This window comes from Macrotis lagotis, chromosome 3 (assembly GCF_037893015.1).
Source record: "Macrotis lagotis isolate mMagLag1 chromosome 3, bilby.v1.9.chrom.fasta, whole genome shotgun sequence".
Classification (NCBI taxonomy): Eukaryota; Metazoa; Chordata; class Mammalia; order Peramelemorphia; family Peramelidae; genus Macrotis; species Macrotis lagotis.
This window is the reverse complement of record NC_133660.1, coordinates 63,991,578-64,010,593: the sequence shown is the minus strand read 5'-3', so window position 1 is coordinate 64,010,593 and position 19,016 is coordinate 63,991,578. Positions and strand designations below refer to the sequence as shown.

Here is a 19,016-nt window from a genome sequence, read left to right as displayed (position 1 = left end):
TACAAACCAAATCCACATATATCAGCAATATTCCTATTACGAACAAAGACCAACAGCAAAAGATAGACAAATTTCACTTAAAATAACTATAGACTATAAAAATACTTGGGAGTATTCCTGCCAAAGACACATTACAGGAATTACAATGAACACAACGAAAAAATACTTTTCACACTAATAAAGTCATCTAAACAATCAGAAAAATATCAATTGCTCATGGGCAAACTCATGACAAATGACAATAAGAATGACAATTCTACCTCTATTAATCTATTTATTTGGTGCCATACCAATCAAACTATCAAAAATTATTTTATAGAAAAATAACAAAATATATCTGGAGGAGCAAAAGTTCAGGATATCAATGAAGTCAAAGAAAAAAATACATAAAGGAAAAATGGTCTAGCCACACCAGATCTCAGACTGTATTATAAAGCAGTAATTATCAAAACAATCTGGTACTGGCTAAAAAATAGAGGGGTGGATAAGTAGGACAGATAAGGTACATATTATATTATAGTAAATGACCAAAGTATATGATAAACTCAAAAGTTCAAGCTTTTGGAACAAAAACTCATTATTTGACAAAAATAGCCAGGAAAACTTGGAAAAAGTATGACAGAAACTAAATATAAACCAATATCTCACACCATATACCAAGATAGGTCAAAATAGGTATATGATTTACACGTAATGGATGCTTCTATAAGCAAATTAGGGAATCATGAATAGTTTATTTGTCAGATAGATGAATAAAGGAAGAGCTTAGGGCCAAAGAAAACAGAGAGCATTGCAAGATGTAGAATATATAATTTTGATTTCTTAAAATTAAAAAGATTTTGCATACACAAAACCAATGCTACAAAAATTAAAAAGAAAACAGGAAATTGTAGATGAATTTTTATGCATTAAATATCTCTGATAAAGGCCTCATTTCTCAAATATATAGAGAACTGAGTCAAATTTGTAAAAATACAATGATTCTGGGGCAGCTAGGTGGCGCAGTGGATAGAACACCAGCCCTGGAGTCAAGTGCAGCCTGAGATATCTATTTCTGTACATAGCCAATATAGGATTTAATTTTGCTTGAATGTGCTATAAGGATTTTATTCCAGGGGCAGCTAGGTAGTGCAGTGGACAGAGCACCAGCCCTGGAGTAAGGAGTTCAAATGTGACCTCAAACACTTAATAATTGCCTGGCTGTGTGGCCTTGGGCAAGCCACTTAACCCCATTGCCTTCCAAAAACCTTAAAAAAAAAAGGATTTTATTTCCCTTTTTTTCTCATGAATCTAGGATGGGGGAGGTTGGAGGAAAGAGATTAAATTTTTATTCATTTAAAAATAATAAAATAGGGGCAGCTAGGTGGCATAGTGGATAAGGCACTGGCCCTGGAGTCAGGAGTACCTGGGTTCAAATCCCGTCTCAGACACTTAACAATTACCTAGCTGTGTGGTCTCGGGCAAGCCACTTAACCCCATTTGCCTTGTTCTTTTTAAAATTTTATTTTTTTTTTAAAAAGAACTAGTTACACCAGAATAAATTCACTTCCTTTTTAGATAGTTTTATACTAGTATATCAGAAGACTGATGCTTAAACTTTAGTATATTTGAAAAAACCCTCATGCTATTCTATCCTTGTGAATGAGAAGTAGAGATGTAGGTTACATAGTTAAGCAGATTGTGAATACATTAAAAGACCAGACCTAGAATAGTCATTCAATTTGGTAGGAGGATTTTGGTAAAATGCCCCAAGGTTCTTTCCTTGGCCAAGTTCTGTTCAACATTTTAATTGGTAATTTAGATAGAACATAGATGGAATTTTTACTAAAACATCAGTCACTGCAAATATGGGAGCAATAGCTAACAAATCGCATGATCAAGTTAAAATGGAATACAGATAATAGTTAACAAGTATAAATGAAAAGTGTTACCCTTAAGATTTTTTTAATCATTGGTACAAATACTCAGTGTGAGGCAAGGCTAGACAAACGTTTTTATGAAAAGGACTTAGGGACTTTTGTGTACTGTAGCTTCAATATAAATCAATAATGTGATTTGGCAGCCAACAAAGCTGTCATGATCACAGTGGGTGTTAAGAGAGATACCCTGGTCATACAACATCTGCAACATTATGTTCAGTTCTGAAGTCTACACTTTAGGAAGAACAATGACAAAATATATATAGTGTCCAAAGAAGGTGACCAGAATCATGAGGGGATGGGAATCTAGCTGGTTACTAAAAAAAAAGCTAGAGCTGCTCAACCCTAACGGGAGAAGACCCGGGGGGAAACTTGTTTTGGTTGACCCCAGTGAAAGTTACAGAGATGTCATTTTAAGTTCAATGTGAGGAAAAACTCTTTAAGGATCAGAGTTGTCTAAAATTCAAATGATCTGCCTCAGGAGATGAAGGATCTCCCTCCCTCACTACAGCATGCCAGCACACTGTCAGCAGAGCTATAAACTGATCCAACCATTCTAGAAAGCAATTTGAAATGTTTCTTTAAAAAAGTGACTAAGAGGCAGTATAGAGCACCGGTCCTGGAGTCAGGAGGGCCTGAGTTCAAATCTAATCTCAGACACTTAATAATTACCTAGCTGTGTGACTTGGGCAAGTCACTTAACCCCATTGCCTTAAATAAATAAAATTTAAAAATTTTTTTAAAGTGACTAAATGTCATACTCCTTGATGTAGAGATTCTACTTCTAGATAGACTTTAATGATAAGAAAGACCAAAAGAAAGATCCCAAGTACACCAAAATATTCATAGCAGCATTTGTGGTGGTAGCAAAAAAAAATCTGGAAAAAAGTAGATCCCTATTAGCTAAGGTATCATTAAACAAATTATAATGTACTAATCAAATGGAATATTATTATGCTGTAAGAAAAGAATACCAAAATGATACAGTGAATAGAACACTGGACTTTGAATCAGGAAGATTCATCTTAGAGAGTTCAAATCTATATTCAAAAACTTGCTGTGTGAGCTTTGGCATTTAACCCTATGTGCCTCAGTTTTCTTAACTGTACAATAAGTAAAACACACCAGGATCTTTCCCAAGAAAACCCCAAATAGTCTCATTTTGAGTCTGAAAAACACAATGCTGTAAGAAAGGATTGTCAAAATATTTTGGAGATACCTGTTTCTCAAACCTAAGACTTAGCAAGCAGACTATGCCTTAAGCTTGGCAAAAGAATAATTTTTTGCTCTCTAATGATCATACTCCCTGGAAAATTGCATTACTTTGATGACTACCAGGTGTTCGATAGGTATTTACAGCCCCTATTTTGGGGGGAACTGAGAGCCAATGTGCTGCAATAAAGCCCTTCTCCCACAATACTGCACTCCTATTCCTGTCATAGAACTTTGGTTCTATACCCCAAAGAGTAATCAAGACCCTCCAAGCATTGAGCCCATCAACTTAAGGACTGTTCCCACAGGACCCAGGAATACCATGAGGCATAAACCAGCCAACTGCAAATCATGACCTAAAAAAATGATAATGCCATGGTCCAGTCTACTTTTGATTTATGTATTTAAACTCTATCTTTCCTCGCTCCTTAGGAAGGGGATTTATAAAAGTCATTACCCTCACTCTTACATTAAAGCTCTGTTTGTAGTCTGATTCTCCTGTCTCTAGCTTGCTCTGTGAGGCTCTAGTCACCTATAGTTAAGAGGCTGGTTCTGGTTCAGGCATGACAATTATCATGACTTCTGAGAAGCATGGAAATATGTATGAACAGCTATCTAGTGGTAAAAGAAGAATCAGAAAAAGTATGTGCACAGTGACTCAAACAATGTAAATGGAAAGAAGATAGGAGAAAATGTAACATCCCTTGGCTCCTTATAAAGGTGGAAGACAAGAGTTGGGAAATGGGTCAATATGTTCTTCAAATTGCTTCTTTTCTCTTTTATTTTCTATATATTTATACTTATTAATCTTTATTAAAGAAATATATTTTTTATTTATTTTTACCAAAGAAAATGGATCTTTCAATAAGAGAAGGTGGAGGAATATTTTGGAAGTGAGGTTGATATTAAAAAAACAAAAATATCAATAAAAGTAGGATAAAATAAAGTAGTTGGATACTTAGATAATCTGTTGTCTCTTTTAGCTGTTTCAGTATTTATGACTACATAATTTCATCTTCCCACTAAACAGAAAATAAATAAAACCTGGGAAATTGTCATCTTAAAAACATCTCATGAATGGTAAATTTATCATGTTACATTAAAAAAACCCCAACAGCTCCATATCCTTCAGTTGTTGTGGGCAAGATGCTTTAATACTAAGCCTAGTACAGTTATCCCTTCCACATTGACCTATGAAATCTATATTAAATTTTTTGGCCCTCCCTTTGTACTAAGATGTCATCTAAATTTTTTATTTTTCTTTAAGTTTATAGTACCTTATTTTAAAATTTGGGCTAAATATTTGGCCATACACTGTCACCTGCCCCCAAAATCCCATTTAATTCCTTGTGCCAATATACTCCTCAATATATGGAAAGCACAATGAGGAAAATCAAAATGTGGAAGGGATGATCTTTTTTGCAGCGATAGTTACATTTTAACATGGTGGGATGGTGACATCTGTGACTTCTAAAAAGAAGTTTGATAAACTGCCATGGTTTTGTCACATATAAAGTCAACATGCTATTATCTATGCAGAATCTCAGCACTTAGATCGGAATTTTAATTAACTCCCTCATTTCCAAGTGAAAAAAATGAATCTTTTATGGGGTTAAGAGCATAGAAAGCAGAAGTAAAAGATGTGGTCCAGATGAAAGGAAAAGGTCCTAATCAATGCATGAGAATTAAGAGATAGTAAGCAAGGAGACAGATAGCTTCAGGATCTAAAGATAAAAAGAATGAATGTATAATAGAAATACCAGGTTTACCTGGAAAGATAAGCTCAATTTGAAAGATTGGCTTTGTTGATTAGGAGGTCATATTTGACTTCCAGAGAGCAGTTTCAGTCAAGTCACTGGGGATAAGACTTTGCCAGGTTTTGTCTGTTCTGGTTCCTTCACATATTTTCTACCTATCCTCTTCTCTTTACTCCCACCATTTGCCCAAAGTCTCAGCACTTCTTAATTGCAGTTTTTCAATAGCTTTCAAAATAGGCTTCTTATTCCAATCTAAGTCTTATTTCCCTCTAAAATTAATCCTCCATAGGGAAGCTAGGTGGCGCAGTGGATAGAGCACTGGCCCTGGAGTCAGGAGTACCTGAGTTCAAATCCAGCCTCAGGCACCTAGCTGTGTGGCCTTGGGCAAGCCACTTAACCCCATCGCCTTGCAAAAACCTAAAAAAAAAATTAATCTTCTACATAGCCATCAAATATTACTCCTCTGCTTAAGGTTCTTTAGTGATCCCCTAACATAAACTGTCCTGTTGGCATTTAAAGCCCCTTGCAATCTTGCTTCAGAGAATCTTTTCTGGATGATTACAAATCAGTCTCCATACACTCTCAGCCAAAATCTTTCATACCTCTACCTTTTCATACCTTGTCTCCAACATCTTCTGGCTCAAAGTCTTTGAAGGCTTGAATATGAAGGTACATAATAAATGGTTATCGATAGATTAAACTTAATTCTTGGACACCCAGTGTCCAGAGTGATCTGTTTGGGGTCTAAGGGTGACTAATACAGGACCTAAAAGAAACTGAAGCCAGGGACTGAAGCCTATCCATCATCTATCTATCTATCTATCTATCTATCTATCTATCTATCTATCTATCTATCTATCTAATCTATCATTTCTATGAGTTTTTTTAAAAATAACAAAATATAATAAGTATGTGTTGTTATAAATGGCTCAAGAATACTTAGTCCAGACTGATTAAAAAAAATTTTTTAGTTTTTGCAAGGCGATGGGGTTAAGTGGCTTGCCCAAGGCCACACGGCTAGGTAATTATTAAGTGTCTGAGGCCGGATTTGAATTCAGGTACTCCCACTCCAAGACCGGTGCTCTATCCACTTCACCACCTACCCACCCCTTATTAAGATATCTTAACAAAATGGCACCTCTCTCATGGTGGGAGAGGGGGACAGGGAAATCCCAACATACAAGCTCTTTTATACACTTTGAAAGACTTTGTTCCTGCCACTTCATGCCATCTATAGGCTGGGGTCACAAATCTAATTGATACATTGCTTCCTATATATTTCCCCACCGTGCTCATTATACTAACGTGCAACAGATAGATCTCTTTGAGCATGTGCAAAGGAGAAAGTCAAGACTAGGTTACTCTTGACCCTTGAGAACCGGTTTTGGGTTTGCCCTCTCTGGAATGGAATTAGGAGAACTATCTCAGTTTTGTGATTGACTGGGACCATTTCCCCTTTGTAATGGATTTCAAAGGGCTTCCCTCCATACCCTGTGAAGACCAACACCCTACATTCCTCACATGTGTTAACCTTCAGAATTTGTCTTAATAAAAGACAAGCATTAAATTCCAGAATTTTGGCCTTAAGAAGAAAATAAAACAGAATTAAGTTAAGGTAAACATTTATTAATATTTCTCTATGTTGATTACTCAGTTGAGCATGGGGGGAGAGGCATTGCTAGAGCACCAAACTTCCCAAATAGAATTTTGAACTAGGCTTTTAACATCATTTGGCTCTCAGAAGGCAGGATATGAAAAGCTGCTTTTCTATCAAAATAAGGGAGCAACTCCCAAATTGGGATGGGGTAGGAGCAACTCAGAATGGGGTCAAGGAACTGGATAGTGGACACTCCATTAAAAAGAATGTCTTATTTGGTTATTCTAAAGTCTGCTACAAAAGCAATGTGAATTGTCTCCCTTCAGGATATAGGCAAGTCAGCATCTTGTGATCCCTGATACACTGAGATTTGTTATTAGGGATCAACACTCTATGATGAAAAAATGAATTTTGACCTTTTTACATTCATATATGCATATGTTTGTATGTATATATACTTATTTTTCTGTACCTCTAAGAATAGAAGTGGTTAAAAAACCACCTTTCACACAGAAAACCCCCTGGTAATCACATCAAATTTACAATTGTAAAGGATCTTTAAGAAAGCTAGCCTTCCTGTCTTCCTAGAGCCCATCAAGATAAGACCCACCCCATGCTCACTGAGAGTCTTTTTGAATAATTGATAAACCCTCAAGGTCCCTGAGTAAGGAAGAATCTTTCCTGAAACTTAATGAAATTACTGCTAATGATCCTTCCACCCTTAAAAAACACAACTGGAGGGGTGGCTAGGTGGCACAATGGACAGAGCACCAGCCCTAGAGTTGGGAGTACCTGAGTTCAAATCCGGCCTCAGACACTTAATAATTACCTAGCTGTGTGGCCTTGGGCAAGTCATTTAACCCCATTACCTTGCAAAAAAAAAAGCACAACTGGAAACACATCACAGAACTCCTTTGATGGTCAACACAGAAAATCCCAGCTACTGAAAACCTGGTCTTCTGACTGTACCAATATATAAATATGGTCCTCTAAAAGCCTCTCTGAGACCATTTCTACTGAGTTCCCTTTCAGGCAGGTTTAAGTGAACAATAAACACAAGAACGTTACTCTGTTTTTTGTTAAAGCCAATATCTAGGTAATCTTTTCCCCTACCTTCCTAGGAGAAAAAAGCATCTGTCTCACCTACCTTTAGTCAAACAGAAACGTAGCCAGTGTTACTCCTAATCTTAGAGGCCGGTTTCCTTCCTTCTGATCCACAACTAGCCAGGGTTACTCTACTCTCTTCAAACCGCCCTTTGGAAAATTTGCTTGGTCCTTAAGTTATCTGTTTCATCCAGTACTTGTGTCTGTCAGAACGGTTGGGACTAGATTCAGGAAGACTCGGTTCAAATTCTTAAAAGCTGTCTTGTGTGACAGCTGGGTGAGTCATTGCTTCCTGCCTTAGTTTCCCCAACAGTAAAATGAGGATAACAATAATAATAATAATAAAAAATTGTATGCTCCTTCAGAGTAGGAACTGTCTTTTGACTCTTTTAATATTATTAATATTAATCTTTAATTCATTTAATTATTAATTAATAATTAATGTTTTAATAATTCCCTCCATCCCTCCCTTAGGACAGTGCTTAAAAATGTGGATGGCCCCCATTCCCAGGGTTTTTGTGAATGAGATAATATTTTTGGCGCTCCATAAATGCTTGTTTTCTACCTCCCTTCCCTATTTCTATGTGAAGGTCGGAGTAAGGGAGTGAGAAGGGGCAGATGGGGAAAGTAAGAAGGTGGAAGGGGGGCGGGAAGGTGAGGGTGAGCCTCCCAAAGAAGAGACCCAAGACTAGGGAAGAGGGAGGGGAAGAGGGAGAGGAGGGAGGCAGAGACAAGGAAACGGGGCCCCGGACCCAAGGAAAGAGGGGGCTCCCCATCTCTAGCTCTCTTAGACCTCCGGCCCCCTCAGCCGCAAAAACCGCCTTACTGCTGCACGCGCCGCTTTGCCTCTGGCTCACTGCGGGGGACCACCCCCTGCTTTCCCTGCCCCCCGCGCCCCATCCTCCTCCCACCATCCCTCCACCCCCCTATGCCCCCCATCCCATCCCTCTGGACCCCTCCACACTCTTGCCCCCACCCCTCCCCTTCCCCACCATCCTTCCATCATCAACCCTGCCTGCCTTGAGAAGATGGGGATGAGGGTTTCTACTCTCTACAAGAGAGCCTCATGGATTAAGGATCATCGTCGTGCTCGAAGTCATTTAGCAAAACCCCCTCATTATAGCGAGACTCAGTGTCCCCTCGAGTCCTTGAACACAGTGGTTGTTCATTTTCAGTTAGCCTTTGCTGTGTCTTCCTTTCTGTCCGTTAAAAAGATTCTACTTGAACTTCTGAGACAAGTATCCCTGCAGTCTCTAATTATAAAAAAGATCTTTAATCTTTAATTGGCACAATACTTGACAAACATATCTTATTCTTCCTGAAGGGGAGTAAGTACTATAATTAGTGTCATTTTACCGATGTGGAAATGAAGGCAGACGGCAAGTTAGGTGATTTGCTCAAAATCTCGCAGCCAAACTCTAGTTTTTCATTCCCCCCAAAGAAACATTTCTCTCCTCTCCTTTACATTAATTTTTTCCCAGTTAACGAGCAATTATTCTCTCCCTAGTTCCCTCTTCCTCCGTTGAAAACAAAATAAAAAAGAATTGAGTTACAATTTATTTATTTATTTCCCCATTGTTTTGGAATGGAAATGATAGAAAGACAGATTGGAAAGGAAATCTGTTTGAGGTTTCCATTCTGACAGAGAAAGACAACACATGGAAGAGAACCACATAGCTGGTGGGGAAAGAGGGAAGATACCTTTTGAGGGTATAAACAAAGTAAGAATGAAATTTGGCCAGTATTGTGGAAGTACAACCTAAGGAGAGAAGGCAACTAGTTCTGATGCTAAAGAGGATGTGAGGGAAAAAGCTTAGAGAGAGAGGTCTGTGGCCTGAACAAATTGACCCCTTGATTCTTGGCCCTACATTTCTTGAGGTTATGAGTTCCAAGGGTTGTTGAGAAGAGTTTTGCACATAAACTTGAGGGTTTTTTTTTTTCTGAGAATGAGGAATGGGAGGAGTAGCTTGGGCTGGGCAATATTTCTGATTCCTATCCCCAACTTGTATACTCGACACTCTGGGAAACTTACCCTTGAGTGGGATCTAGATCTCTCCTTTATTGAGCCATGTTGTCCCATTTTCAATGGAAAAGTTCCTCTTCTCTATATTATCTGATATATAATATATTTTTCTATTTATCCTTTCTCTGGTTTCTGTTATGCTATTAATTTTAATAAATGGATTGTTTTGCAAAAAAAATAAAGTGTGTAGGCTTTTCAGTAAAGAGAAGAATAGGGTGAAACTGATTGAAATTCTTTACTAATTTGGAGGATAGAAGTATGGGAGATTAGGCCAGGAATTTCACAGATTTTGATCATCTGGAGAAGGGTGGGGAATGTCATCCATTTTACTCAACCAGGTGTTATAATCCAGGAAACTCCTATCTGGAGTCAATCTGTGGATTCAAGGTAGGCCTCCTTTGCCTTAACTTAATCCTTCATTTAGAGGTAAAAAGAAAGTCTCAGAAAATTATATAGCCTCTATCAACTAAGGAGATGAGGTTGGGGAGGGGAGGGGAAGAAGCAATACCAATAAGTCAGTGCAGACTCAAAGATTCCAAGGCAGAATGATTCTATCTCAGCAGATATATTATTCACTTCCTTCCAAGGGTTTCTGCCCCGTTGTTCTTCCCTCCTTCCTTCCTTCCTTCCTTCCTTCCTTCCTTCCTTCCTTCCTTCCTTCCTTCCTTCCTTCCTTCCTTCTTCTTCTTCTTCTTCTTCTTCTTCTTCTTCTTCTTCTTCTTCTTCTCCTTCCTTCCTTCCTTCCTTCCTTCCTTCCTTCCTTCCTTCCTATCCTTCTTTATTTTTGTTTTGTTTTGTTTTGGTGAGAAGGGGAGAGATCCAGGGGCAGTATTTTTGAATATGTGAGGCAAAGCTAACTCCTTTGGCTTCTCTCTCCAGGTATTCTTAATCTTTTTTGTTTCATGAATCCCCTTTGGCAAATAGGAATTCATTTTCATGGATTCATTTTCATAATGATATTTTTAAATAATGGAAGGAAATGCTAGATTTCATTTAGAAGTTAGTGAATTTAAAGATGTCTTTTTTTCTCATCCAAATTCGTAGACCACCTTGAAATCTGTCCATCAACCCAGATTAAGAATTTTTTCTCTACTCTGTTATCTTCCAAGAAGTCTTCTATATACATCTTTAAAGATCAGAGAGTTACTTTTCTGAATCTATTTTAAATTGAACCCTTTGGGGCAAGAACATAGACTAAATCAATTCTAGGGCCCACAACACTTGGAAATCCTAGAATTTCTAACCAGATATACTTTTTGATCTTCATTCTGACCATATTCGTAGCATTTTCTGTCAGGTAGAACCTGCTAAGGCTTGTATTGGGGTCTGACAAAGCTTTTGAAGATGCTTTTTACATGACCACAAAGCTCCAGGATCAAGACTTATTTTTGTTACTTGAGTTTCAGTCTAGCTAAATTTGGAACGACTAATTATCAGTTCTTGTAGGCTGAAGAGAGGTATGTTTACACTCAGTGTAGGGAATACCCTCATTCACAAAATGACAGATGTTTGAAGTATTGAAGTAAATACTAAAGCCATCAGCATTTTCTGTTTATTATTCATTGATATCATTTCTATACCTATCTCCCGCAGTCTGAGTGATAAACACAATTTTAAGCATATTGAAATAAGACAAAAGAAAGAAAAATAAAGAGCAAAGAACATTCTGAACAATTCTAAAGCCAAAGGAAAATTCATCCTTATCCTCCCCTTAAAGACAATATTGCTAATGATGATCCATGAAAATTGGCTCACTCTTCATTCTGTCATTCAAAGGTCACTCCTTTGTCGACTTCAATAGGGGCTCATACTCTTTCATACTCTTTCATACTCTTCACAGTACTGTAAGAAATAGCTCTTTGTCTTTATAATAGTTGATATTTTGTCCATTTTCACTTACCAATGAAATTTTTTTTAACTATTATGATTAGGTCTCTGTTCCTCATTACAGTTCCATTGAGATCAAAGAGATCCTACTAGATCAAATGCACTATCAGGAAACTGAAAAGATAACAGCTTTAGAGTGACCAAATGAGGGGATAACAAGGTACAAAAATGACACAGGGATGAGGTCTATGTTAGATACTTTATAGATATTATCTTACTGGATCTCAACCTTGTGAGGGAGGTACTACTGTTATACCCATTTACAGATAAAGAAATTGAGACTGAGAAAAAAATAAGTGACTTGCCTAGGGTCACATATTGTAAAGAATTCATGTTCTCCTGACTCCAAGTCCCAAATTTTATGTGCAGCAACATCTAGCTGCTGGAGGTCCTTTCTAGTGACTCATAGAATTGTACTATACCTTTCCCACCTATGCTGTCCTCTAGAACTGCAATCAGACTTTGGGCACCAAAGTATGACATATTAAACTCACATTTTTATGGTGTTTTATGGTTTTCAAAGCACTTTCCTTCCAACAACCCTCTAAGCTAGGTAGTAAAAGTTATTATATACATTTTATTATTAGTAGTAGTAGTAATAATAATAATAATAATGTCAACTACCCTTTATATATATATATCACTTTTAAGGTTTGAAAAACACTTCATAAGTGGTATGTGATTTTATCCTCACAATAATCCCCGTTTTACTAGTGAATAAAAGTTGACACTTGTGTGAGTTGATGCTTGAGTGAGTTGACTTTTCCAAGTGACATCTATTCCATACAGGGTTTATTTATACATTAAATGTACTTTCCATGTTCTGGCCCTGATTTCAGGCATTCTATATTGATATCTATTGTGTTCAACTTCAAAACATTATAATTTGTTAGCTTTCCCCCCATATTCTAGGCTTCAGCCCTACCTGAAGTGTGACCTGACAACTCTGTTATGTCATGGCAAACAGAAGTTGTGAGGAGCTATTTTGGTAATGAGAGTGAGGAGGACTAGACAAGTTAGGTCTCACATATTGAAGGACATCTGAGTACAAATGTCCAAAAATTAGCTAAAGACACCAGGATGAAATAAGGGTGAGAGGCCATAAACATATGTGTAATTGGTAAGAAGCATGGAAAGAATGATATGAACTCAAATTGGCAAAAATTAAAAATTTATTTTAAAAGAAAACAAAAGAACTGACCCAAGTTATCGGTTCTATTGTACCTGTAACTTATGTCATTACATAATATAATGGGTGGGAGTTTTGTGAAAGGCAGATTTCAACTTGATGTAAGAAAGAAAAACTTTTTTTAACCAGTAGAGGGATAGAGAAAAGACATGTGCTACCCCCTTCTTTGGAGGGTCTCAAGAGAAGTCTTCATGACCATGGATGGGACATGGTAGTGGACATTCCTACACAGACTGAACTAGATGGGTCTGTCATCCCTTTCCAGCTCTTAAGATTCTGCTATTCAGCACCCATCCTGATAGAAAAATTCTGATGAACAATAAGTGATAGTTTTAAAAACAATTACTCCCAGTGTTCTCTCCTTTCACCTCTACATTTGTATACGTGATTCTCTTCCCTCTCCAACTTTGATTTGACTCTGTTCAGCTTTCTGCAGCAGTCTGGGACCAAGAAGACCAATGAGCAGACTTCCAACTGGAGCTGTGATCAGAATCGCCAAGAAAGCAACAGTTAGCACATCCATCCCATACATTTCCAGCTGTTCATCTCCATGTTTTCTTGCGGTGTCCAAAGCCACAGATCCTATGGCAGCCTGAGAGGTCAAGAGGATGGTATATAACATAATGAATGTGGGGAAAAAGAAAAAGGAAATCATCAGTACTAGTTTTCTTTCTGGAACCAAGTGGTCTCTTGGTATCATGATACTTTATTAGCATCTTTTGTTTGAGTTTTGGGGGCTTAATATGAGAGGGAAAGTATAACATAGGGGATAGGGCTAGAATTAGAATTAGAACATTAAATTCAAATCCTCTCTTTGGTATAATCTGTGTAAATTTGAATAAGTTCCCATATCTTTAGACCTCAGTTTCTTTATATGTAAAATGAAGAAGTTAAACTAGAGGACCTCAGAGTCCCTTCCAACTCTAGACTCTCCAAGCTTCACCTTCTTCTTCTGTAAAATATATATGACCTTTTGTACCTACCATTAAATTGTGAGCTCAAGGACAGAGACTGTCTTCTGCCATTCTGTATATCCCCAGGTTTTATCCTGGTACTTAATAGGCACCTAATAATAGGCACCTAATGTCTGCCTGGGGGCAGACAGCATTTAACCTATAAAGTTGTTGTGAAACTCAAATGAAAATGCAAGTAACCTGTCCAGTTAGGTGGGATATTTAAGTGCAAATGTCCAGAAGGCAGCTTTAAATTCATAGCATAACAGGACTGTTATTCATATAATTAGCAATAACAGAAAGGCAAATCCAATCACATAGAACCCAAGGAACACAAAAGCAAAATATTTATTTTTTCAAAAGAATATTTAGTGTAATTATATATAACTTTTGTTCCATCAATAGACAAGACAGCAATGCAAAACAAGAATAGTAAATTATTTCTTTCCCTTTTATAGTTTGTAATAAATGATAGCTTATGATTTTATAATTCTAAACTGCAGACAATCTTTACCAAATGTATAAACATGATTTGTTTTTAGCATTTGACCATCTGAATCATAAATTTTGATGATTCTTATCAGGATGATTTTATAATTTAATATTAATGTAATATCCTTGAATGCAGAAGTATATTTTCTTCTCACATTTTCTGCTATAATTCTTATATAATTCAGTTGTATATAAACTCTTGTCAGACTTCATGATTCAATTATTTAATCAACAAGCATTTATTAAGTATACTATATGCCAGATTCTCTCTCTATATATATATATAGAAGGTGAAAGAGATACAAAGATCAAAATGAGACAGTCTCTGCCTTCATTGAGCTTATATTCTACTGGGAATTTCAACTCATTCTAACCTAAGGACTGAGCTGAAAGACTTTGAATAGTACTTCTTTTCTTTTATTCTTGATTTTGGATCTTTCTAAAGGAAAGAGTCTTTACTATTCTGGGTGATTTAAAGGAAGTAGAAGTGTCATTTTTATTATTAATAGTTCAGCCTATTCATGAGCAACTGACATTTTATCAATTGCTTAAATCTGTTTTTTTTTTCATGTGAAAAGTGTCTTGTAATTGTATTCAAATAGTTTCTGGTTTGTCTTGGCACATAGACTCCCAAGTGTTTTATATTATCTAAAGTTACTTGAAATGGAATTTCTCTTTCCATCTCTTGCTGCTGAGTTTTGTTGGCAATATAAAGAAATGTCATTGATTTATGTGGGTTTATTTTACATTCTGAAACTGTGCTAAAATTGTTCATTGCTTCAAGCAGTTTTTAAGTTGATTTTCAAGGATTCTCTAAATATATTGTCATTTCATCCGCAAAGAATGATTTTTGTTTCCTCTTTGCCTAATCTATTTCCTTCAATTTCCCCTTCTTCTCCTCTTGCTAAAGCTAACATTTCTAATACAATATTGAATAATAATGGTGATAATGGGCATCCTTCGTTCACCCCTATCTTACTGGGAATAGCTTATTCCCTTTGCATATAATGCTTGTTGATGATATTAGGTAAATACTGCTTATTATTTTAAGGAACATTCCATTTAATCCTATGCTTTCTAATGTTTTTTAATAGGAATGGATACTATATTTTGTCAAAAGTCTTTTCTGCATCTATTAAAATAATCATTTTATATTTCCACTTATATTGAGTGTTTTCCTAATACTGAACCAACCCTGCTTATCTTATTATAGTATATTATCCTAGTGATAACATTGTAATCTCTTTGCTAATGTTTTATTTAAAATTTTTGTATCAATATTCATTAGAGAAATTGGTCTATAATTTTCTTTCTCTGTTTTAACTCTTCCTGGTTTAGGTATTGGTATCATTGATATCATTAAAAAGAATTGGCAGAACTCCTATTTTTTCAAATAGTTTATATAGAAAGGAGGTCCTTCCTTAAAAGAGGGAGAGATTTGTTCCGCTATTTCAGATTCTGTGACCCCATTGGCAAAGATACTAGAGTGGTGTGCCATTGCCATGCTCATTTTTGAGGCAAACAGAATTAAGTGACTTGTCAGATTCGCATAGCTAATAATTGTCCAAAGCCAGATTTGAACTCAGAAACATAGTCCAGGTCAGACACTCTATACACTGTACTACCTAGTTGCCCTAGAGAAAGATACCCTAGGTGATAAGTGAAGGAAACTTCTACTCTTAGAAATTTAGCCCTTAATATATGCCTTCTTTCTTATTCTATATTGTTTATCCCTTAATATATTCCTTCTTTCTTATTCTATATTCTTAAACTTGTTTGGTTCGTGGATGCTTTGACAATCTATGAGGCCTATGGATCTCTTCTCAGAATAATGTTTTTAAATACCCAAAACTAAATACATAAAGTTAATATGATAATCAAAAATCTTTTTTGTAAAGTTCATAGTGACAATGTGGGAATGAATGTTATTTCTAGTGAAGTGATGGAAATCTTTGTCAAAAAAAATTAAAACAAACAATTAACTTTCATGTTAAAAATGAAATTTTAAGCAGCTCTACTTGAAATAAAAATTTTCATTAATTGAATGTTTTTAAATGTTTTATAATATGCTTCTTGTAGTAATAAGCAAAATATTGTTTATTTTTTCTAAATTTTAATATGGACTCATTCAATATTTCAAAGGCTACATCACAAATTACAAAGTATTTGTTCATCCTAGGCATCCTTACCTGTACTGTGGCTTTAGGAAGCCAGGCAAAAGAAATAAAAATTTTTTCCTTAATGTTAAAACCAGCGAAAGATACCATCAAGAATGTGGTAACAATCCTTATCAATAGAGCAATGCCCAAGGTGACCACACATAGCCCTATAATATGAACAAAGTAATTAATTAGCAATTGTAAGTCAGAGAGAACTTGGAAAGAACTTAACTTTCATGGTAACTGATGGAATTAAAGAAAAAATATTTAGAGATGAAATGAAACAGTTTAAAAACAAAATTAATTTGTAAGAAATAGTTTAAAATAATTTCTCCCCATATAAAAAACCTTTAGTTGTTATTAATTAATATAAATGTTTGAATTTTTACTTTCCTTACATTTTGCATCAAAGACTACATTTTCATGTATTGATAATCATAATTAAAGAACTGGATATTAAAATAAAAAAGATGAACTTTTTTCAGAAAAGTGTAGTCAGAATCCTAATTTGTATTTGTGTGACCATTAATTATTCTTCTATTCTTGGTAACAGATAAAGCATTAAAATCTAGGATAAGAATAATGTTTCCATCTTTTTGATCTTATGGATTCCTAGGCAATATGAGAACAAAAACATGAATAGAAATAAATATTAATAAAAATATATTGCCCTTCATCTTTGAAGATGACCATCTTGGTCCATTGTTAATACACTATGTACAATGAATCATTTTTCCAGTAGTGGTGATAAACTGCATTGAGTCAGCTATAAATATAGTCTTCCTGTTTCCTTTGTTGCCAAAAACTACATTTTCAGTTAGACAGATAGGCAGAGGGTACAATTCATACCATAGAACAGATCTATTTAGAGTTGTTCTTAGGATATGACAAACTGAGATGACTGAACCAGGCCCAAACTATTTTGAAGACAAAGTCAGTGAAATAGTAAGAGTAAGGAAAAAATGGGACCCATAGCAATTATCACTAAAAATGATCCTAAGGCCACCATAGACAATTACTACTAGTCTACTTTATGATGATCATTATAAGCACATAAATCCTCTCCTACTTCTTCCAAATATAATCAGTTATGTTTGTTCAGGTCCTACTTTTTCCATTGTTTTCATAATAACAAGAAAGAAGTTCCCTCCCTAAACTTGTCCCAATGATTGTATCATTGACTCTGATACCTAGCACTCCTCAGAGATGGCACTGCTTCTTTCTCTGTGCCAGAGATCTAGACCATGTGACCAATTAGTTTTAAATCTTAACTAAAGCAAGGTTATCCTTATCTCTAAAATAAGAGAGTAGGACTAGACCTATTGATGTCTAAATTCTTTTTCATCCTATAATTTCTTGATTCTACATTGATAAGGCTAGCTACCTTTAAAATTCATGTCCTTGGTAACAAGGAGGATAGGGCCAACAATTGTTGATGACCAATATAAATAAATGGCCACCAATGGAAAAACCAATCAAACTTGTGTGGTCTATTATTTGGTAGTGTCAGATAGATCGATCGATACATAGATAGATAGATAGATAGATATAGATATGTTGGCCTCATTATCACCATGTTCAGATTGTATGAATAAAACAAGCTTGCTATATTTGTTCCTTTATTGTACCACAAAGCTGACTTGTTTGCTCCAAGGCTATGTAATTTAAGTTCATATTCCAGCAGTTTTACCAAGCTGGCAAGACTACAAGTAATTTTTTTTTTTTAGGTTTTTGCAAGGCAAACTGGGTTAAGTGGCTTGCCTAAGGCCACACAGCTAGGTAATTATTAAGTGTCTGAGACAGAATTTGAACCCAGGTACTCCTGACTCCAGGGCCAGTGCTTTATCCACTACACCACCTAGCCACCCCTTAAGACTACAAGCATTGATCCAGGTACAGGTTCTATGTTTGCAACAAGAGAGTCAAACTAATGAATGTCGGTCCTTTTCTTCAGATTGAGCCTTTTCTTCAGACTGATTGATTTGAAGGGTTATGAATTTTTTAGCCACAGAAACACTTGAAGACCATAATCAAAGAGGGGCTAATACCCAAATTAAAGGAATCATATATCTTAAACAATGAAGTGAAACGATCTTTGTTACAAAATTTTATCAATATATACTACGGTAAGAGGGAGTTGACCCATCTTGTCATTTCATTGGAGCCTAATTAGTGTAAATAACAAACCCCCTATAGTGATCACATGGATTCAAATCTGCACTATTTGAAGTTATGATTATGTAAGATAGAGTCATTAGTTCTAGACCATTGAAAATATGCAAGGACTCCCAGGTGAGGAAACTCCCTCTGCTAATTCAGAGCTACCTAGAACACTGAGAGTTTATCTGGCTATAGACATCTATCTAAGTATATATCAAAAGCAGACCTTAACTTGGGTCTTCTTGCTGTTGAAGCTGACTCTACGTATTATGCTGCCTTGTCTCTCCCATTATCTCTCCCATTATCTACAAAGCAAAATATTTACACAAACTACTAGTATTCTAGATACTTACCAACAGTTTCTGGTCTAAGGGATGTAATAGATACTTCTGCTCCAATTAATCCAAAAAGAAGAGGTTGAAAAATATCCCATGAAATTGCGATGATCTTTTCAACATGTGTCTACATAGAAAATAAAATTTATGGAAGTATAGAAAAATTAATTTGAACTCTTACTAGTTTGAAATATGAATTAATGTGAAAGAAATGCAGCATAGCATATTG

At 35.9% G+C, this 19,016-nt stretch overlaps 2 protein-coding genes across 7 annotated transcripts in view; both read right to left on the bottom strand.

Annotated features, from left to right (window-relative positions):
• LOC141517600 (sodium/hydrogen exchanger 9B1-like) overlaps positions 1-8,804 on the bottom strand; it is a 108,483-nt gene extending 99,679 nt beyond the window's left edge. For 2 of the 5 annotated variants that reach the window (XM_074228782.1, XM_074228787.1), the window contains exons 1-2: positions 8,609-8,804; positions 7,633-7,792 (exon numbers count right to left, since the gene is read on the bottom strand). The gene's annotated coding sequence lies outside the window, so the exon portion shown is untranslated. Of the gene's footprint in view, positions 1-7,632; positions 7,793-8,415; positions 8,472-8,608 lie in introns of those variants that run through there. The other 3 variants (XM_074228784.1, XM_074228785.1, XM_074228783.1) reach the window with 2 other exon arrangements.
• A 3,859-nt stretch (positions 8,805-12,663) lies between these two features.
• Positions 12,664-19,016, bottom strand: part of LOC141517598 (sodium/hydrogen exchanger 9B2-like) — a 39,501-nt gene continuing 33,148 nt past the window's right edge. For both annotated transcript variants that reach the window (XM_074228777.1, XM_074228776.1), the window contains exons 10-12: positions 18,806-18,914; positions 16,323-16,459; positions 12,664-13,280 (exon numbers count right to left, since the gene is read on the bottom strand). In XM_074228777.1, the coding sequence (XP_074084878.1) occupies positions 13,059-13,280; positions 16,323-16,459; positions 18,806-18,914 (468 nt within the window). In that variant the 3' untranslated portion in view covers positions 12,664-13,058. The remainder of the gene's footprint in view (positions 13,281-16,322; positions 16,460-18,805; positions 18,915-19,016) is intronic.